This window comes from Rhineura floridana, chromosome 7 (assembly GCF_030035675.1).
Source record: "Rhineura floridana isolate rRhiFlo1 chromosome 7, rRhiFlo1.hap2, whole genome shotgun sequence".
Taxonomy (NCBI): domain Eukaryota; kingdom Metazoa; phylum Chordata; class Lepidosauria; order Squamata; family Rhineuridae; genus Rhineura; species Rhineura floridana.
In genome coordinates this window covers 147,600,037-147,622,373 of record NC_084486.1, presented here as the reverse complement: position 1 = coordinate 147,622,373, position 22,337 = coordinate 147,600,037, and the positions used below count along the sequence as shown (strand labels likewise).

Genomic DNA, 22,337 nt, shown 5'->3' with positions numbered 1-22,337 from the left:
TGCAGTTAATTCCATAGATTTTCTCTATATTGGGCTCCATCACATCATTCCAGTCCAGAAGATTATCCATGCCATTGATAACTTTATCTCTAGAATCTTCATTAATTTCTTCAGAGATAACATTGAGTTCCAAACAATAGATTTTATTTCTAAAGTCCATAGACTCCAAATCTTGTTCCTGTTCCACGTTTGTTCCAATCTCCGGGATCTCCTCTCTCACAGGGACCCCTGTTCCAGTCTCCAGAGTCTCCTCTCTCACAGGGACCCCTGTTCCAGTCTCCAGGGTCTCCTCTCTCACAAGGACCCCTATGTCTTTAATCTCCTGTGTCTCCAAACAATAGATTTTGTTTCTAAAGTCCATAGACTCCAAATCTTTTTCCTGTTCCACGTTTGTTCCAATCTCCGGGGTCTCCTCTCTCACAGGGACCCCTTCCAGGGTCACCTCTCTCACAGGGACCCCTATATCTTTAATCTCCTGCTTCATTTTACTCAATTCAATTTTCAGCTCCTTACAACCCTGTCGCAGGTTTTGTTTCGTTATCTCAATCTCATCCATTATTTTCTGAAACATAGTTATTTCCAGATTCTCAGCCACTTTCTTAATTGCCATTTTAAAAGAAAAATATAGGAAAACCACTTCTTATTTCAGCAACAATTGGGTTAATACTCCAAACTTGGTGACATCACAGTATAAACAGAGCAGACAGCCTTATCTCTCCATGCTTAAGTAAACAAAATGCAGTTCCCAGGATCGAAACAATTAATGGCGGTCGTCAGGAAACAGATTCGTCAAAATAAAATAGACCAAAAAGAGAGTAGTCTCAGACAATATAATATTCTTCAAAATAAAAATCTGGAATAGAAATCCCTCTTCTGTGTATATCTTTAGAATGCAAATCCAGGACAGCTTTTTGCAACAAAAACAGAGATAAGCTATTAATTAGTGAGTAGCAGAGAGAAGTTATGGCTCCCCAGTGAGATGTCAAAAACCGATCAATCTGGCAAATCTCTTTTAAACAGCAACAATTTAAGTCAAGTAAAAGAAAAATATAGAAAGAAGGGTGCTTGCCTGTTAGTGCGTTCTCTCTTAGAAGATAAGATGAACGTTCGCTTTATCAGATAGAGCTTGTTGTTGAAAATCCGTCCCACCTTCATCGGCTGGACCTCGTCCCATAAATTAATGAGATCTGGTCGTCCCAACAAAAATAGGCTTTGAGGTTAATCTCTTCGTTTCTCCCTACCCGGGAGAAGTTTAATCAGTCAAAAAAAAAAAAAATCTGACTGATATATCTGAATAAGCTTCTTTTGAGGCAGGAGCCCGTCTCAAAAGCAGGCACAGGCTAAGTCACCCTTCCCGGAAGTCCGGTAAGCCTTATCCTTCATGAATTTGTCTAATATGCTAATGGCTGTGACTACATCTTGTGGGTCTCTGGATTCCATCCCCATGGATGGGTTGATAGAGCATTTGATTTGGATGTGGAAGATTCCAGTTTCTAAACACAGCTATGAAGCTCACCAGGTGGCCTTGGACAACTTCGTTGCAACCTCACAACCTAATCTTTCTTACAGGGTGACTGTGTACATAAGCAAGGTAAGAACTGCACCCTTCACGTTTTCTGGACATGCTCCTTTACTTGAATTTCTCTTCTGTGTTAAGAACAGCTGGCATCAATTCACTTTCCTTTTTTGTCATCTCAATGTTGCAGATTCTTGATGAATGGTTTGGGCGGACTGTGATCTGTTCCTGCGCAAAACTCAGCTACGACCATGCCCAAAGCATGATTGAGAACCCTGAGAAGGTGTTTGCAGCGGAGGAACTCCCCCCTATCTCTCCCCAGCATTCAGTAGATGAAGTTCGCCGGTCAGTCCTCAACCTCCACCAAATTGCCAAGCAGCTGCGTGAGCAGCGATTCACGGACGGGGCTCTCCGCTTAGATCAGGTCAGCTTACCCTGCCTTATTGTGAGGGTGATTAAGCAATGGCAAGTTCACATAACCGTCTTGAAAACAAAGCCTGCAGAAAAGCTCTCAGAAGGGAGGGGACAGATCTGAGCCTAATAATTTGCTCACTGAATGGGACAAGTATGGGAAAGTCTGCTCTCTCGGTCAGGGGTAGCCAATGTGATGCCCTCCAGAAGTTGTTGAATTCTAACTCCCATTAGTCCCAGCCAGCATGGCAAATGGTCAGGGATGATGGGAGTTGTAGTCCAACATCATCTGGAGGGCTACTGCTGCTCTAGCTGACCCTTAAGGCAAGCCTCTCTCTCTTTCAGCCTCTGCAATACATGGATAAAAGTGCTGACCTACATTATGGAGGTGGTTATCAGGTTTACCACCCGATAATGTATTTGAAGCGCTTTAAACACTGCCTTCAAAGCATTATCTGAATGCTAAATATTGCTGTTAGATGTACTAAGTTTATCTCTCACAGTTAAGGAAACAATTTAGGCAAATGGGGTGCACAAGGAGAAATTGCTGTCAGTGTACTACATAAATCTGCTGCCTGTAGATCAGAAAGATGGTAGCGGAGGGCCTTAGACAGCCTGTTTGCAATTCAGACCACCTTTTGCTGTGGGGCAGAGAGGAGGGGCTGCTGGATGAATGGCCCCAGATGACCCAAGCAAACTATCCGAGTTAAACTCTGCAAAACCGAAGCAAGGACTTTTGTGCTGTCTTCAGCATGTTGAAGTGGCAGCTCATCTGGTTATTGCGGCTAAATATGCCTGCACCATCCTGTCATCTTTCTATAAAGGGCAAAATCTGTATAACTTCCCAGATAAATAGGGGTTGCGCTGCATTGAGAACCTGGATGACAGAAAATCTATAGGGCTGGCTCATCTCTTGGATATTTATTTATTTATTTATTTATTTAAAAGCATTTCTAAGGTGATTAGTATTTAAAAATCTTCAAGTGGAATACAAGAATAAATTGTAAAAACAATAAAACCATATCGTAAAAACAGATGCAACATAAAACCAGTGAAAGCGTATTATACAAACAATTCTGTAATAACAGGGGTCCACTGTTATGGATCAGGGAAAACCATGACAATTCTCAGGTCACCACCCTGTGTTATTCTGTAGGGTGCGGTGCTATGACTAACATTTCCCCAGATGATTTAAATCAAGCAGGCTGGATCATTATCTCCACACACTCTCGTGGGCCAAGTTTGACAAGGCTGCCCGCCTGTTGATCACCTGATATCACAATGATGTCAGGTGATCTGTTTTGAAATCAAACTGTACAGTGCTTCCCAAGCATTGACAAATGACTGATTGTGCTGCATGCAGGGCTTGCACGAAGCTTGCTGTCAGCTGATTGTTGCCATTGAAAGGCTCTGTGCAAGGGGCTTTGCAGGCACCACCAATCAGCTGATGGTGTTGCCTACAAAAGCCCATTTTGTTCAAGCTCTGCCTTCACCTGCCCCACACCTGACACCATTGTGGGCAGGTGGGTGTGGCTTTGCTGAAACAGCCTGGTGGGCCTAATGGGGAGGACTGGTGGGCCTAATTAGGCCCACAGGCTTGAGGTCCTCCACCGTGATCTAAGTGACCTTACAGCTCATAACAACATAGTAAGATGCTGTGGGCTGAGTCAGACCACTGGTTCATCTAACTCAGTATTGTTTACACAGACTGGCAGCAGCTCTCCAGGGTTTCAGGCAGGGATCTCTCGCAGCCCTACCTGGACATGCCAGGGATTGAGCCTGAGACCTTCTGCGTATAATGCAGATGCTCTACTGCTGGGATATGGCAAAGTCTGGGCGAAAGCATTGATCCCCTCCCTACCTTCTGATTAAATGTACTTGGAAAAGCAGTAATGGGCTATTGTTTAAAATATTGCAGCAGTGGGAGGAGCTTCCTTCTCTCCCACCCCCTCCGTTTTGGGTATGGAAAAAGGCTACACCTCTTCTGCCAGACTGCCCGGCAAAGCGGACTCATCTGTTATCATCCCTGGCAATGCACGTGGGCCAGTTCCCCTCCTGTTCCAGGCCTTTTTATCACTGGCTCTTTCTTTGACTTCTCAAGTGCTGATCCAGTGCAAAATCTCAGAGCTGTTTTGGCTGATAAAGACTGAGTTCCCCCCTGAGCAACTTGACATGTGAAAATCCAGACTTAGGGCAGTTGCACTTGAGGGAAGGGCTATTTGTCTGTTTGGCAAGCAGATCTGACTGCCATCATCAATCTGCATGAAAGGTTTTTGTCATTACGACGCAGATAAGCATCTTATCAGGGCAGGTCATCTCCATCTTGCCTTCAGTTCCTTTTGATGCTTCATGAACTGCTTCTCTGACTGGGCACACTCAGGTTTCTGTTTTGCCTCCCGTTGGAACCGCTGCCCAGGTTTTGTGCATGTGCACAGAATTGCAACTGGTTGTGTTTAAGAGACTGTTGTGGGAAGGAATAAAAAAGTGTTGGTTTTGTCATTAGTGTGTTTGTTCAAGTTGAGTGAGTGTTTTCGTGTTGACAGTTTAGTGTGTCCTTAGCTAGCATTGTGCCTTTCAGATTAATTACCTTCAGATCCCTCTTAGTAGCTGTTTTGCTGATCTCCCAGGATTTTGATGACTGGGGTATCAAGTTGTGTGTCTCGTGTTTTTACACAAACTGATGGCCTTTTGCCATTCAGCGATGTTGTGGTGATGCTTCTTTGAGAGTAATAACTGTTCTTACTGGATCTCTGGTTCTCCCAGATCCTAATGCTCTCCTCTTTGGGCTGCAATCCTAATCAAAGTTACCTGAGAATATACCCCATCAAACTCAGTGGGGCTTACATCTCAGTAGACATCTATAGGATTGTATTGGAAATCTTTGTTTCCCATCAAGTCTGTTTCTTTATTCTCCCCTTTTCTGCCCCTCCTTTCTCCTCTTAAAAAAACAAAATCACCTGGAGGCACTATTCTAAGATTCAGTGGAGTTATGAGCTCCCAAACATTTGTAGGCATTCAAGGAAAGGCATTTCCTGCTCCGCTGGACCTTCCTGTGACACCTTAAAATTCTAGCCTGTGGTTCCGAATTGTGTTATACACACACACACACACACAGAGAGAGAGAGAGAGAGAGAGAGAGAGAGAGAGAGAGAGAGAGAGAGAGAGAGAGAGAGACCTCCTTGCCCTGACTGGGTAGGATGGAGCTTAGTGAGCACTGGCACACTTTCCCTTGGCATTGCCAACAATGGACGAGCGTCTCTTGTGCAAACTAGTCATGCCACTGAACTGAGGCTGTGATGAATAAGAAAAGCGTTGCTGGATCAGATCAGCATCCTATTCTCCTGGTGGCCAGCTAGAATCTTCTGGGAAGCCCCGCAAGCTACACCTGAGTGCAACAACACTCTTCCCACTTGTAATTCTCAGCATATTGACTCTGATAGTGGAGGTGGAATATAGTCATCATGGCTAGTAGCCACTGATAGCCTTATCCTCCAAGAATTTGCCATGATAGGAGCAATGGTTCAAATCAGAAACAACATCAGCCTTAGAGCTGCATCAGTTGTTGTAGGAAGCTCCATCCACAAGATGTGCAAATTGTGCACACTTCTGAGTGGTGATGCTTCTTTAGAGCATCCATAGCGTTGGGTGGAGACAGGGAGAACGTGTGGGCTTCAGATATGGAGATGGATCACACTCAATTAAGAAGTCCTGTTAACTGGTTGCAGATGACACTCGCACATCTGGTTGGTGGCACTTCCTGTAACGTTGGAAGCCTGTCTTGGTGTGTGAGTGAGAAGCTCACTTTCCCCAGACAGAACACATAAAGATGCAAGAGACAAGGTGGTGTTCTGGATGCATGTAGGGAGATGGCTTCTTTGTTCCCCCCCTGCAATTCTTCTGGGGAAGGGCCGGTTCTGGAGAAGAGTTCAGTTCCCCTAGGGAAGGAAGAAGGTTCATCGCTCAGTGGCAGAGCATCTGCCTTGCATGCAGAAGGTCCCTACTGGCATCTACTGGAACAGACTCCTGTCTGGAACCCTGGAGAGCTACTGCCAGTCAGCGTAGAGTAGACAATACTGAGCTAGCTGATCTGGCTTCAGTGTAAGGCACCTTCCTATGTTCCCAGTGCTTTGCCTTCATTGTGGCTGAAACTCTGGGCCTTTGTTGTTTCCCTTAAGTTATGGCGCTGAATTGTCTGAAAGGCGCTTGCAGCTGACCTGTCCGCTCAAGGTTGATTTAACAGGGAACGCCTTGTTTAGTGTTGGGAGTCGATCAAGGTCCCACTCTGGAAAGCAAAGAGCACATGCAGGGGAGAGAATGAGTGACGGCAAAAGACCAAGGCCTGGGAGTTCTCAGAGGTGCTGGGTTCCCCTTGGAGGCCAGACAGGACAAGCCGCCTCCTCATTTGCACTGCCCTTGAACTGCACTGTGATATGGAAGGGTTTCATTGGCTCTTGCCTTCCTGCCCTGCCTGTGGGCTTCCCAGAAGCACTTGGGGGACAGAGAGAGGCCTTGTGTCCTGGTCCAGCTCTTCTGATGTGCCTTTTCCTCCCTGCCAAGCATTTGGGTATGATTGCACGTGTCCTTTGAGAATCTGGGTTGGCCTCTCCTCTCGAACGCTGCGTTTTAACCATCGTAACAGCAGCTGAGCGAGCTCTTCACGCCCTGAAGCCTCAAAGCCGCCTCTTGGGACTGGGAGGCCAGTGAACCATTTTGAAGTGAGCCGTGGTAGAAAGATAAGCTGGGCGGGAATGGAGCTGTGCAGCAGTTTCATTAAAATGAGGAGGCAAAGTGATCATGCTTTATAGGCAATCTCCCCTCCTGATCTGCTTTATGGTTTTGAACACTGGGACTGTGTCAGTTTGTTCAGTGACTTAGTTTCATAGAATAGTAGAGTTGGAAGGGGCCTGTAAGGCCATCAAGTCCAACCCCTTGTATGTGAAAACACCAGGGGTGGAAAGGAGGGGTTTTTGAGGAAGTAGGATTCCCACCCCCGTACCCACTAAATTGCTTTTGTATTCTTTTTAAAATGTAATTAGGGGTCATTCACTATTATTTATTTATTTATTTATTTATTATATTTGTGTCCCACCCTTCCTCCCAGAAGTACAGGGTGGCAAACAAAAACACTAAAAGCACTTTAACACATCTATGTGTGTGTGTGTGTGTATTCTCCTCTAGGATCCTCCTCTAGGATGCACACTTTAATGTGGTGAGGGGGTTTGAGAGTGTCGAAGAAGCTGAGAGCAATGCCGTCAGAAGTCTAGACCAAGAGGCTAGACTCCTAGCAGGGGAACCCAAGGTAGAATGGTCAAAGCTGAGACACCAGACGAAGGTGCATCCAGACTCAGAAGAAGGCAATGGTAAACCACCTCTGAATATCTTTATGCAGGAAATGAGAAATTAAGAAGAAACAGGGTTGCTCTAATAGTGAGAAATGATGTAGCAAAAGCAATTAGGAGCTATAACACAAGGTCTGAGTGATATCAATGAGATTTAATGGGAAACCTATTAACATAACCATCATCCAAGTCTACACTCCAATGGCAAATGCAGAAGAAGAGGAATTGGAGAGATTTTATGCAAAAGTACAGGAAGAAATTGATCACACACCAAAACAAGATGCCTGATGTCTAGTCGAAATCTGGCTTCCTGCAACTTCCAGCTGGAGATGCCAGCGATTAAGCCACAGGACCTTGCGCTTCCAAGACACAGGCTCTGACACTGAGTTACACCCCTCTTCCATCTCTAGGCAGTGCAAGCGATACGGTGTTTCTCTGAAGGGGAAGGCAGTGGGGGTTCCATGGCTGTCTACCTGGCTCTATGGCACATGCATGCTATTGTTAAAAGGTCGCTCTCAGCTGATCTTAGAGATTGTCATGAGACATCCCTTGTGGAGCCCTCTTCCCGCTACCCTGGCATGCCTATATATGCCAGTTAGTAAGAAGAGCCCTGAAGCAGGATCAGGCCCATCTTGTCCTCCATCCTGGTCTCCTAGTGTCCAACCAGATGCCTGTGGGAAGCCCGCAAGTATTTCACCAGGCTAAAATGCTAAGGACTGCCTTGCCAGCTCAGACCAAAACCCACCTTGCTCAGTGACAGCGGCCAGAAAAGTCTGCATTTTGGACAGGGGCTGGTGACAATCTCAAGGCGGCAGGTCAGGGGAAGGGAGCAAGACCAGAGCAATGCATCTTGAACCGCAGGGCAAAATGGGGTCTGTGCACGTGGGCATGGTCTGCTGTGGAGTAAGAGGCAGAAGAAAGGAACCTGCCGCTTGCCGTAGGGCAGAGCAGCATGCAATGCATGCACCATTGTACATTTCCATTGTGTGTGTATGGGGGGAAGAGGCTTGGGAAATGTTCAGTGTCATGACATCAAAGTATGCATTACATAGAAGAGGAGGAGAATAAAACATGGGGCAACATGTGGCTCACAGATAGTTTCAGTCTCTGAAGCTGCTGCAGGGGGATTAAAGGTGGACAGATCAGTCGATTTCCGGCTCACATAAGTTTTGGGCATGTGCATTTCTAAGTCCATTCATCTTGTTTCTGCCTTACTCTGCAATTTTTTTAAAAAAGCAAATTGCACAAAAAATTGTATCTGAATGCATATTTTTCTAAATGTAAGGATTTCTAAAATGTATCCCATCTTTAAACAGCATTTTAAAAAACTTATTTGTGATAGTTCCCTCCCACCAACCCCAAGCTCAGACTTGTACAGGTACTTCAAAAGTATGGAGAAGTGCCGGATGTGAAGGATAATTTCATTCCGGTTTGCCCAGCAATCACATTCCTTAAGCAGATTCCTAGGAAGATGGCGTTGGTTTTCAGGTGAAAGCACTTGGCAGGCTGCCCTTTGAGGGACTCCTCTCAGAGTGAGAGTCTGCACATGCCAGCCTGTGGGGTTTGTGGGGAGGTCAATGGCAAGATGAGGTGTGAATTCTTTTTCAGGGAAGAACTTTGCCACCCCCTGCGCCCTCCTCTTGGACACAGAGATAAGGCTTGAAAGCCATGGTTTTTTCCAGCTTTGTTTTGTCACCCTGATCTGGGTCGGGCCTTGAGGAGGCTCTTGTCATTTTTCTTCCAAGTATTAATTACAGCTGGCTACATGGCCTGTCTTTCGGTTTTTGTCACCCTGAGTCACTGCTTCTTGATTGATGTGAACAGAGGCCGCCTGAAGTGGCAACGTGAGGCTTGGGTGTCAAAGGCTGCATTGTTTCACCTGCCAGTAAAAGGCTGGGTGGAAGTTCGCCGTCTTGTAATGAGACATGTGGCTTGGAGAAGGAAGACAAGGATTAAAACCTTTCTAATTGCACACCCAGAAAATTCTTTTTTGATTGTTATTATTAAAAATGCTCTTGACCTCCGTTATTGCCTCGATTGCAGCAATGAAGTCTCTATGGCTCTTTAAGAGAAGGAAGAAGCAAAAGATCCATGACCCCAAGAAGCTTCTAGTTTATATTTGACACTGGAGAAAGGAAAGGACGAGTGGACAGATAAGGGGAATAAAACTGGAACAGGTTCAGAGGAGGGCAACAAGGATGATCAGGGGACTGGAAACAAAGCCTTATGAGGAGAGACTGAAAGAACTGGGCATGTTTAGCCTGGAGAAGAGAAGACAGAGGGGAGATATGATAGCACTCTTCAAGTACATGGAAGGTTGTCACACAGAGGAGTGCCGGGATCTCTTCTAGATCGTCCCAGAGTGCAGGACACGGAATAATGGGCTCAAGTTGCAGGAAGCCAGATTTTGACTGAACATCAGGAAAAACTTCCTGTTAGAGCCATATGACAATGGAACCAATGACCTAGAGAGGTAGTGGGCTCACTGACACTGGAGGCATTCAAGAGGCAGCTGGACAGCCATCTGTCGGGAATGCTTTGATTTAGATTCCTGCATTGAGCAGGGGGTTGGACTTGATGGCCTTATAGGCCCCTTCCAACTCTACTATTCTGTGATTCTATGAAATGAAGAATGTGAGCAAAACTTTTTCCATAAGCAAGAGACATGGGTTCAGCTTTGACCATAACTATGGTCTTGAACAAATCAGTCTCCATCCGACTAAATTAAACCTGCCTGTTGAAAGGTAACAAGATTAACCTTGTTTGTGAGGACAAATACAATAATAATGATTAAAAAAGTAGAAGTGCTGCATATGAAAGGCATTTCCTAACATTCTTACAAACTTTCCAGCATAAGATGACCTGGGGGCCGCCTCAGGCCCCTTCCGCCCCAATGCAAGTGTGGCTCCCCTACCACATTTCCCACAAATTGAGCCATCTTCAGGACCCAGGGTTGCTAACGGGCTGGTGGAATGTCAGGGATTTGATAGGCAAGGGTGTCCAGCGGTCTCTGACTGAGAAGGAAGAGTTGTGATGAGGTGGCAATGGGTGAAAATAATGTTGAAGTGGACTCCCCCCCCCCACTGAAAATTATAGTGTCTGCTGGGTGGGAGTTTGACATCCCCACCCCTCACTCTGGCATGACCCGCAGACTGAGCTCCTTGTTAAACGAATGGCCACCATTCATTCTTATAGGGCAGAGGTGGGGAATCTCAGGCCAGGGGCCAGTTGTGGCCCTCCTGGCCTCTCTGTGCGGCCCTTAGGTCTCTGCTCAGACCACACACATCCCACACTCCACCCTGGCCCCGCTTGGCACATTCCTCTAGTGATTTTAGCTGGCTGCAGTGTGTCCTTGAACATGATAATACCCCTTGCATGCCTGGATGGAGAGGGGTGTGTGTCTGGCCACTCCCATTTTGGCCACACCCACTGCTGGTATGCGGCCCCCGGAAGGTTACGCATGAGGAAATGTGGCCCTTGGGCTGAAATAGGTTCCCCACCACTGGTACATGGAAAAGTTATACTGCTCTTGTTGTGTAGTGATTAGCGTGTCAGACTAGGAACTGGGAGACCAGGGTTCAAATTCTGACTCAGTCATGAAGCTTAGCTTGACCTACCTTGACAGGTATGAAATGGGGAGGGGAAGAACGATGTTTGCCACCTTGAGCTCCTTGGAGGAAAGATGGGGTGTAAATGTGCCAGCAGCAATAGTGATAATAGTACATAAAGCGTTGCAATGGGAGAAAAACCAGCCCACCGCAGTGCACGACAGCCAGTGTGGAACAGAGGAGAGGCCTCTCAGACCAGACTGTGCCTGTGTGGTGGGGTCCATTTGTATTTTCTGCCTCAGGCACCAACTTCCCTCAGGCTATACCTTTTTACCTATGCCTGGTTGTCCCAAACAAGTGCTAAAAACCTGTTTGTGGATTTCGTCACCTCAGACTGCAGATGTGCTTGCACACATGTGCATGGGGGAAGTTTCATAGGATGGTATGCTTCTCTATATTAAACCATGCCCATAGAAAACAAGCTTATCGGAGGGAGGGTTGTCTCTCTCTCATGCTAGCTTTCTGAGTAAAGGGATTCTTCTTTTTTTGGTACGGAGGGGGGTTTCATCATGCAAGCTGCCCCCACATTCTGAAGTGGACCAGCCACAGATTGCCTCCAGTACGTGCTGTTTGTAAGAACGAGACCTTAGTCTTTATTTAACCTTTGAGGCAAACTAAGGCAAAGTTTGGGAACCCTGGTCTGAACAACTCATAGTGCTACCTTTAACCTCATCATAATGTGTGGGTGGGTGTGTTTTAAATGATCGCCTGCAAAGATAACTTGTTGGTCATTGTCCCTGTAGTAACGCAGGGTTTGCATCCAACAGCTAAAGTGCAGCTCCGCAAGAGAGATCTTGGGGTGTGAGGCACCCCCTAGTGACTGCCAAGTGGCACTGCAGCTTTGCTCTCCCTGGCTTTGCTGTCAGAGGGCTGTTCTTCCCCTCTCCTATCCTGTGTGTGGTGTGGGCAGCAGCGCACACACGTATGAAAGGAACCAAAGTTGGGGGCCGTGCACAGAAACCTTTGCACTTCTCATTTTTAAAGACAGTATATTTGTTCTGTGGCTTGGATTAAAAGGGAGAAGGTATTCCTTTTATAGCCAAAGTCCTTCTCACGATTGCAAGTGGAGCTTGGATGAGAGCTCAGATCAGTGTCAGGCACCATCACTAAAACCTTTTACGCAGCTGGTTAAAAACCAGGCTGCTGCAAAAGGCGTTAACCTGATTGCTCCCCCCTCCTCAGTTTATCTTTGGTGTCTTAGTTTTGATGCCTATTTTAAATTTTGTTATGGGGGCTTGGCTTTGATGTTTGTTGTTGTTATGTGCCTCCAAGTCAACTATGACTTATGGCAACCCTATGAATCAGTGACCTCCAAAAGCATCTGTCATGAACCACCCTGTTCAGATCTTGTAAGTTTAGGTCTGTGGCTTCCTTTATACAATCAATCCATCTCTTGTTTGGCCTTCCTCTTTTTCTACTCCCTTCTGTTTTTCCCTGCATTATAGTCTTTTCTAGTGAATCAGGTCTTCCCATGATGTGTCCAAAGTAGGATAACCTCAGTTTCATCATTTTAGGTTCTAACAATAGTTCTGATTTAATTTGTTCTGGTTTAATTTGTTCTAACACCCAATTATTTTTCTTTTTCGTCGTCCATCGTATCTGCAAAGCTCTCCTCCAACACCACATTTCAAATGAGTTGATATTTCTCTTACCTGCTTTTTTCACTGTCCAACTTTCACATCCATACATAGAGATCGGAAATACCATGGTCTGAATGATTTGTTAATATTTGTTATTGATTAATATTTGTTATTCTTGTGATGATATTATTATTAGGATGATGATGATGTAGTATTAGTAGTAGTAACATAAGAAGAGCCTGCTGGATCAGGCCAGTGGCCCACCTAGTCCAGCATCCTGTTCTCACAGTGGCCAGCCAGATGTTCCCATGGGAAGCCCACAAGCAGGACCTGAGCGCAACAGCACAGCACACTCTACTCCTGCAGTTTCCAGCAACTGGTATTCAGAAGCATCCTGCCTCTGACTGGGGAGGCAGAGCACAGCCATCATGGCTGGTAGCCACGGATAGCCTTGTCCTCCATGAATCTGTTTAATCCTCTTTGAAATACATCCAAGTCGACGGCCATCAGTGAAGAAGTACTTTCTTTTACGTGTCCTGAATCTTCTGACATTTAGCTTCATTGGATCCCCTTGAGTTCTAGCGTTATGAGAGAGGGAGAAAAAGTTTTCTCCATCCACTTTCTCCATGCCATGCATAATTGTATACACGTCTACCATGTCGCCTTTGACACACCTTTCTCTAAACTAAAACTAAACTGCTGCAACCTTTCCTCATAGGGAAATTGCTCCATCCCCTTGATCAGTTTGGCTGTGGATTGTAAGCTATGTCGAGTATCTTTGTAAACTAAGTGGGGTATACATTTTTAAAAGAAATATTATTATTAATTAATTCTCTCTCTTTATACTACCTTTCACTAAAACAGGGTTTCCTAAACTTCTGTGAGCAGGTCTTCTTTCTGATTAGGAAGGAGACTGCAGAAACTAATGAAGATACAGATGGATAATTCCCACTCTTTTGGGTTGTTAACCTGAAAATGTGAGCTTGTCTATCCCTGCATATAAAAATTCTAGGCTAATTTAAAGGTGACACCCTGAAAAAGTAAGAATGAACCCTCCTCTTGTGCGTTTCTGCAGTCTTCTTCCTGATTATAAAATAGTCCAGTGTCATGTCTCATGCATCAGGAGCAGTTGAATGATCCAGCCATTGTTGATCTGGAAACACAACAGCTTTGGCCTCCTCTCCATGAAGGCTGCATGGAAGGAAACAAAACCAGGGCAGTGGATCACACAGAGGTGCACTGGGCAGTTGCCTCTGTTGGTGGGGTTAATATGCTTTTGGGGGCTGCTAATTATGTAATTAATTTTTCGCAGCACTCTGATGCTTCTTTTGAAGTGCATGGTTTGGGAATCCCTACATTAAAACAGAGCCTTAAATTAATCAAACAAAATCAATGAAGTAGGACAAAAATATACCAAAAAGGAAAAGCAGCAGCCTTTCAAAGCGAGACCAGATTATACGAAATGCTTCCTGAAAAAGGAATTGCCTTGCAGGGAGGGTTTTTTGGAAGGAAACCCAACTTTAGATCTCAGGATGGGGGTGGGGTCCTCCAGAATGGGAAAAGCCCTTCCTCATACATCGGCTGACCGAAACTCTGAAGGTGGCATCACATGGGAACAGCAGGCCTTCCCCGCAAACAAGAGGCTCAGGTGGGCAGAGAGCCTCTCCCCCAAGTCGAGAGGGCATAAACTGTTCAGAGCTTTAAGGGTGCCTTCTCCGCTCTCCACGTCACCTCTGAGTTGAGAAAGTGAGCCACATGTTGGGCAGCCATCAAACCACAGCAGCAGGCAACCTGTGGGACTTCAGGCCATTCCAAGGATCCTGACAGAGGTGTGGCTTTTAAAAAACTTGGACTTAACTTCGAAGATCGGGCCAGGTGCTGCAAAGCTATGCTAGAATTTGGGCGGGCAAGAGAGGTGAATGGTTGGGGGGGGAGGGCAGGGGAGGCTGCGGGGAGCAAGATAGGAATTGGTAGAGCACCTGCCTTGCATGTATAAAGTCCCAGGTTCAGTCCTCGGCCTCTCCAGGTAAGACTGGGAGAGACCCCGCCTGAAATCCTGGAGAGACGCTGCCAGTCAGTGTAGACAGTACTGAGCTGGGTGGACCAGTGGTCTGCCTCGGCGCAAGGCAGCAGGGAGCCCTGATCGGCTCTCCTCCTCCTCCTCCTCTTGCATGTGGCTGCGGCCTTTCCCACTGCAAAGGAGTGAATTGATTCTCTGAGCCCTTTGAAAGCTCCATGTCAGTGATGGATGGAGGCATCTTTCTGTGACTTCAAAGGCAAAGCCTCTGCTGGGGAATGCATGCTGGAGGGAGCTGAAAAGTCACATTGGAAAGGGGGGAGGATTCATGGTGTGCCCTGGCTATCAAATTGGGACTCCCTGGAGACTTCTCCTGCTGGGGCTGTGGAAAGGCGGGAACAATGCCCCATGGCAAATGAAGTTTCGCTGAATGCCCACTTTCCCTCCCCCCCGTTTGGTTTCTCAATGGCCTTGGGCACATCACTTAATGTCGAGCAGGCAACTGGGCTAGATTTGCATGCCTCCAGAAGCTCAAAGAGCCCCTCCTTCTCTCTTTCCCTCTCTCCCCAAATAATGGAGATTTTAAACATGTCGAGAGTTTCGTCAGTCTCGTCTCCCAGCACCCATAGCTAATCCTGTTAAAGGTGACCTCTGGGGCTGGGGTTTTCATTGTTGCCGCAGGTTTTGTCCAGCGCTTGAGTGACGATCCACATTGGGGTGTAGTCATGCATCCCCTAATTTAATCACCCACTTTGGTCCTCTGCGCCTATCCCAGAGACTACCGGGCCCCACACAGACTTATTCTGGATATTTTGAGAAAGCAGAGAAAGGTTTGCAGGAGCACGGAGGGCTAATTAATGGGAGGCATTTCTTGCCCTGCTGTTAATGTCGGACTGTCCTGCTGCTTCTTCTCATTATGTGAATTTTGCCTCGAATGCTTTTCCAGGGCAAGAGCCGGGACTGGGGTTAAAAGAAAACACCGCAGATGGAAAATCTGCTGCGAGAGCTGTTCATCCCCTCCTTAAAAAAGAAGAAAGTCTTTTGGATAAATCATTTGTTTTGAGAGCTTGAGTGTCCATTAAATGTGGTATTCGCTTCTGCTCCTTAAAGCCTACTTCTGAAAGGGAACGTGGCCAGTTGGAGACTGCCTTTGCTCTACCAGGTCTCCCAGACATGTGAAACCAGCCAGTAGAAAGGCGTGGGTCTCTTGGGAACAGCGAGAGTTCAGAGATGAGCTCCTGTGGAGAATCCTCTCTCTCCCCCCCCCCCCATTCCATATAGGATTATTTTTAGACTTCTCTCAGTGAAGCATCTCCCTGCCTTAACACCTGACACAACTTCCTGGTTTGGTTTCATGTTCCACCCCATAATGGGATTTGGGGTTCTTGTTAATCATTTCAACGTTATGCACACTTAGCACGCTTTGCTGCTGCTCGTTCTCACAACAGCCCTGAGAGGTAGGCCACTAATATTCCCCGTTCACAGACAGGATACAGAGGCTGAGGTACAGTGAGTTGTCTCAGTATTGTCCCAGGAAATGCAAAGCTCTGCAGGGTCTGGTTGGAGCAGCCACATTTTGGGAAGCCCCTATGAGACATGGAAGAGATTATCTCCATGCCGTTCCAGAATTTGCTGTGGTGCTTCCCCTGGACGATGCAAAGCAGGCATGAGATACAGGAAAAGGCTTTGGCTGGAGTTTGACCTCAGGGCTGTCTTAGTCTGACGGGCAAACTGTTGCCCCACGCGGGACCGCCTAATAAATATCCTCTCCTTTGGCTGCGGCTTGGCGCGAGGCTGCCGGTTTTCCATCTGAACTTCCCACTACCCTTCTTTGTTGTGGTTGAGAGTGGTTAGGTTGAAGGAAGAGTGACGTCAAAGTTCCTAGATTTGCAAGTTGCTTTAAAAGCACCGTTTACATTGGAGGCCTTTATTAATAATAATAAAAAAATAGGGGGAGAAAAAGGAAGAGAAAAGGTTTGGCAAAAAAAAATTGCGATCCTGCTTGTGAACCGTGACCACAGCCTCTGATCAGGGAGAAAAAAAACACCATGCTGAATCTCCAGTGAAGTAGCGCAGTCAAAGAGAAGGTTATAAATGGGGCTCTTTGTACTCCAAGCTGAAATAAATAAAAAATGTGCTCCAGGGAAACCCAGATCCCGTCCTATGAAAAGCTGAATTCGGGGACCCAGATTGATTACGCAAATGAATAACATTTGGACAGGCTCATGAGCCAGCAGAAGAAACTGGCTCATGAGTCTGTCCAAATGTTATTCAGCAGGACAGTCATGGGGAAGACAAAAAGGCATCAAAGCCCTCTCCAGTTGGAAGCTCTGCTCAACCATCATACCCCCCCCCGTATTTTAACTCTGCTTTCACAGCCATAGGGACTAGAAAAACTGCTTTAAAAGGGGAAAATGGCAGAAACGTACAGCAGGTTGAATTTTGCACCCAAAACCAAGTTCTGAGTTCCGATGGTACGCTCACAGAATCTCAGGCTGTACACACAGAGCTATGCATTTGGGTGTACAGACAAAATGTGCCTGCCTAGTTTCCCATTGCACTTGTGTTTTTGTAAAAGGAGGGGTGCCAGCCCCGCTGTGCGGCTGTAACTCAGCCATGTTCGTGTTTTCCATTTGTGCGGGAAAAGATGCTCCATTGGAATGTCTTTAGGAAAGATACACTTATATTTCTGTCAAGTGTGGAAAGTTATCGTGGGCGTGAGAGCCAAGGTTACTGTGACAAAGCTTTTTATCTTGGGGGAGAGTTTGTACATTCTTTACTGAAGGGGCACAGGCCAATGAAAAATAGGCTTGGGGCAGGAGTGTTTTTAATTTAAAGATATAGCAAGTCAGCAGCACAAAAATGATCATCATCCAGATAGGGTTGGATGAAGCTGCGTTAGAGGGACAAATCAGACGAGTGATCCATTTGGCCCTGTGGTGCTTGCTCTGGCTGGAAGCAGCTCTCTGAGGTCTTGGGCAGAGAGAGGTCTTTCCTAGTCTCCCTACTCAAGTTTCATTTTAACTGGAGACGCCAGGGAACATAGGAAGCCGCCTTCCGCCATGGGAAGCAGGCCTTTGATCCCTCTAGCTCAGCTCTGTCTACAGCAGGGGTGGGGAATTGTTTGTGGCTGGCAGGCCAGATCTTCATCTCCCCATCCCTAATGAGCTAAATTTGGCAGATGGGTGAAGCGGCTGACCGTAAGTCACCAGACGTAATAGTGACGGCAGGTGATGCTGCACTTTAAAGCCCGGATTGTTGGGCCTTCAAAGCTCAGTGTGGGACTGCTTGAAAGCCCTTTGCAAGTAGTCCCACACTGCTCTTTGAACCTCTGTTTTTCAGAGGTTCAAAGAGCAGTGCGGGACAGGAGAAGTCTGTTCCATTGAAACCCATCATCCAATCAGCTGATGGGCACGTGGGAGCACACCTAGCTCCAGCAAGGGATATATGATGTCTGGGGAAGGATGGGTGGGCGTGGCTTCCTGCAAATGGCCTCACCAGCCAAATGGGAAGACCTGGCAGGCCAAGTTTGGCCTTCAAGCCAGAGGTCTCCCACCCTGTGGTCTCGAGTGACTGCCAGTAGCTCTCCAGGGTTTTAGACATTCCCAGCCCTGCCTGAAGATGCCAGGGATTGAACCTGGGACCTTCTGCATGCAGAGAACATGTTCTTCCACTGAGCTGCGGCCCCTGCTCCTATGAGCATATGAAGTTGCATTATCCAGTGTCTGACCATTGGTCTCTCTAGTCTAACACTGCCCATTCTTCCTGGAACAAAGCAGCTCTCCAAACTCTCAGCAAGGGTCATTCCTAGCCATGTCACCTGAGCTTCTGAACTGAGGGCCTCTCTCCCCGAGTTGGACAGCATCCCAGAGCCTCACCTTGGTTGGCTTCAAGCAGGAGTGACTTGTCGCCTTCCAAGCAGATGCTTTCAAAGTCCCACTAAGCATCTGATGTGTTCTAAAGTCCACCCTCCAGCTGCTTGGTTTGATCAGCAATTTTTCTCCCTGAATCCACCCCACCTTCTAATCTGTTCCCCATTAAGCAAAACAGAGGCCCAATTGACCTGCTGAGCCCCTCTGTCTAGCACAGTGGAAGCTGGTGGCTCCGATGTCGGTGGAATCTGCTCTGGGTTTTAGCCCAAACTTTCAAAGAGATGGCCAAGGTGCTTTCGGTCTCTTTTTTTCTTCCGGTTGCCCTAGTTTCAGCTAAAAATGCTGTTGTGCCCTTTCTAGCTCCAGCAAAGATTGGCTTGATGGCGGTGGAGGTGATAGCACAGCTGGAGCAGATTGTCAGTGCGCTCACTGCTGGGCCTCTGTGTTGCTCCATGGGCCTAGCAGAAGCAACATAAACTGTGCAAATATATCAGGAGTGGGGAACCCTTTTAGCCCAAGGGCCACATTCACTTGTGGACAGTCTTCCAGGGGCCACATTCCAGGGGTGGGCAGGTCCAAAGGGGAAGGTAGGTGGAGCAATGAGTACCACACTGGCTGATGCTCATTGGGGCCGGTGGAGCAAGAGGCAGGGATACCAACGGTATCCAGGCAATTGAGAGTCGTCGTCACAGTTCAAGGTCACATTCCAATCAGGCAAAAGCACTCAAGGCGGGGTGTGGAACAAGGCTGATGAGGGATGTTGCCTGGGGAAAGTCCCATGGGCTGGACAGGGAGGCCTGAAGTTCCCCACCACAGATACACATGTGGACACACACATATACGCCACTGCATAGTTCAACACAGGATGCAGGATTCTGCAGTCGGGTTGCTTTAGTGTAGAATGTGCCTGGTCCTGGGGCACAGAGAGGAGGCAGGTGCCCTGGTGTGGACTCCACATGAAAAGAAGGAAAATTCTGCGCCCAGGCAATCCAGACTCTCAATTCTGCAACCTGTATAATTTTTACTATTTGATCTAAGTTGCATTGTTACCCTTTTATATATATATATAATTCTGATGTAGGCATTTTTTGTTTTATTGCATAATTTAACCGGGGAGGGTCAAAGGATACAGACATCCCAGCCTCAGCTACTGAAAACCCTTATTCAGCCACCTCTCTGGCCTCCTGAGGTTTTCTACAGACATGCTAGGCCTCCATGCTTTCAAGCATGTCTTTGCAACCCTAACCTCGGCTTTTCAGTAGCCACTCATCTAGTGCATCAGTGGCAAGTAGGAATTTCTCTCTGGCAAACAGGAAAGATGTACGTTGGTCATTCTTTTATTTCTGTCAGTGTGTTGAAGATTACTGTCAGTGGACAGGAAGGTTATTAACAGTTGAGGGCTAGTAACTTTTGTGCACTAACTTCAACCTGCATCGGTTATGTTCATTTAAAGACAAGCTCTCCCCCATGCCAGCTCCACTCAGCTCCTGTGTCTCTCTGACATTTTCCTGATAACGCAGAGCTGAAGGCATTCATCACCCTCAAGAAATCCCAACTAGTCTTTTTGGCAGCTCTTATTTATCCCCCCCCCCGCTGCCTTCCTCTGACATGTTAATTTATTGATGAGCCTCCTTCAGTAGGTGAGGCTCTGTTCTCAGTCTTCCCAAGCTCCTGTTCCCACTGACTCTCCCCTGCACCCGCTTCTAGCATGAAGAACGTCCCTTTTGTGCCAAGTGCCAATGAGCTGGAAAAGGCGATTTGTTAGGCGCAGAGGCTGCGGCAAGGCGCTTTCCATCTCTGAAGAATGCAGCTGGGTGATGGATTGGTTCTCTCTCCTGCTGCAAGTTGAACCTGGTGGCAAGCTGATGGAGTATAATGATGGCAGACATATATCCCCAAAATGACTTGCTGTGACAGGATCCAACGGCGGCTCCGCTCGCTGTCTTTTCTGCAGGAGGCGCTTGCAATCCCTAAGCATGGCAGCAGTGAACTTTGCCTTTGTGATCTAAGTGACTTTCCCCTACAGCTTTTGTTGGAGCAAATAAGGGGGGGGGGATGTTGGACAGCTGGACCACTGCCTGTTCATTGCTGTCATTCATTAAGGTCTGTGACTGGGGAACAGAGTACAGGAACATTTAGAAATGGCCCCCTATTGAGCCAGGCCATTGACTACCCGAGCCCTGGGCTATCAACTCTCCAAGACAGCCTTCCTCAATCTGGTTGTGCTGGCTGGCTGGGGTGATGGGAGTTGTAGTCCAAAACAGCTGGAAGGCATCAGGATAGGAAAGGTTGCTCCAAGGCCTTGAGCAGCGAGAGGCCTTGTTGAGATCATTTTAATTCAGAGATGCCAGGGATTGGGTCTGTGACCAACATGCAATGCAGGCGCTTCTCCCACTGAGGCCCTCTTAGGATTTGGATTTTAGCGATCTCTGCGCAAGTCCCAGAGCACAACATTGGGAGGATGCACACTGTCAGCCACAGTCCTCATCTGTATAATGGGAATGCTTATTTATTTATTTAATATTCTACCCTTCCTCCCAAAGGAACCCAGAGCGGCAAAGAAAAGAATAAAAAACATTTAAAACTGTTTAAAACTTCTAAAACAAATTTAAGAACCAATGTAACCAGATCATGTGACTAGTTTTCAGCAAGCATCTAAAAGAGTACCAGTGATGGTGCCTGCCTAATATCAATAGGCAGGGGGTTCCAAATGATTTACCTCGCAAGTCAGCATCTGGAAACTCCTTAAAGGGATAGATTTTTAGCATTCTCCTAAAACTATACAGTGCATATGAAACATGCAGGTATGCTTCCCAGAGAGCCAGAATTGATTGTGGCTTCATTTCAGGCATGCCACTTGTTTTGGTGGTGGGGGGTGTCACATGAATGTTGCCCAGCCAACATTCTGACTCTGGGCAAAGCCTGTTAAAACAAAATACAATGGGCCTGCATTTGGACTTGAGACTTCAGTGGGTCTTGAACTGATGACCTAAGGGATCTTAGGAGTGGGATTTAGCCTGAGTGCCACCACCCAGCTCTGGCCAAAGTGGGGCAGGAGGAGGAGAGGGAAGCCAGCAATTGAAGTCTCATTTAGCAAGAAGCCAGAGTGGGTCAGGCAATGTTCCCCGAGTGCTTTTTTTTTAAAAAATAAAACAACCCAAAAATGTCTGGGTCAGGCAGACAAGGGACTAGTTGTCATTGAGGATGTTCTGGGCTGTGCCACTTCAGATGGCAGGTGGGGGACTCAAATGATCAAATGCACCTATAATCCCTGCACAAATAAAACAAATATGCTGGGGAACAGTCTAGTACAGAACACTACTCCCTGACATCTAGGTTTTTATGTGCAGGGATTTTTAAAATTGAATTTAATATTTATTTATCTTTGCTTTGGATAAATACTTGATCATGTGAGCTTCTCCTTACCATTTGAAGTGGTACACCCCAAGAATGGTTTATTACCTCTGTGAGAACTAGGGCAGTTTTCCAGGGGGCAGGCGGAGGCAGGGAATTAGATGAGCGGTGCACCCTAGGGGCACCTGTGACTCCTGATGCAAAATCTGCCTGGAAGGCCCATGAGGGTTGCTGATGAATCCCAGTGGTGCCCAGTCAAGCCACAGCTGATTGGCCTGCAATAGATGAGACTGAGGCATCAGGCATATGGATTCAGGCCTGATGCAGCATCCCAGTGGCAGCTGTTGTACACTTACACAGTCCCAGGCCCCTTGCTCTAACTGCCTCGCCCCCAGCTTAATTTTTTCACCTGGATTGTATATGGGGGTTTGCAACTGCCCCATGTACACACACAGCCAGGGTTGGAAAGAGTTGCAGATTTGCACCTGTGCAGAGATGTTCTCCCTTTGGACTCCTTAGCTTAGCAGCTGCGCATTTGGCAGTCTTAATTTGGGTCAGGAAAGCGCCATGCTGTGTTGATTTCCATTTGCTGTCTTGCAGGGAAGTGAGAATTGGCTCCGCATCTAATGAGCCCGTGTGC

General features: G+C 47.0%; 1 protein-coding gene across 1 annotated transcript in view; it reads left to right on the top strand.

The window, feature by feature from the left end:
• DIS3L2 (DIS3 like 3'-5' exoribonuclease 2) overlaps nucleotides 1–22,337 on the top strand; it is a 322,655-nt gene that overhangs the window by 227,845 nt on the left and 72,473 nt on the right. Inside the window, 1 exon segment of the mRNA XM_061637537.1 lies at nucleotides 1,707–1,940. Within this exon segment, the coding sequence (XP_061493521.1) occupies nucleotides 1,707–1,940 (234 nt within the window).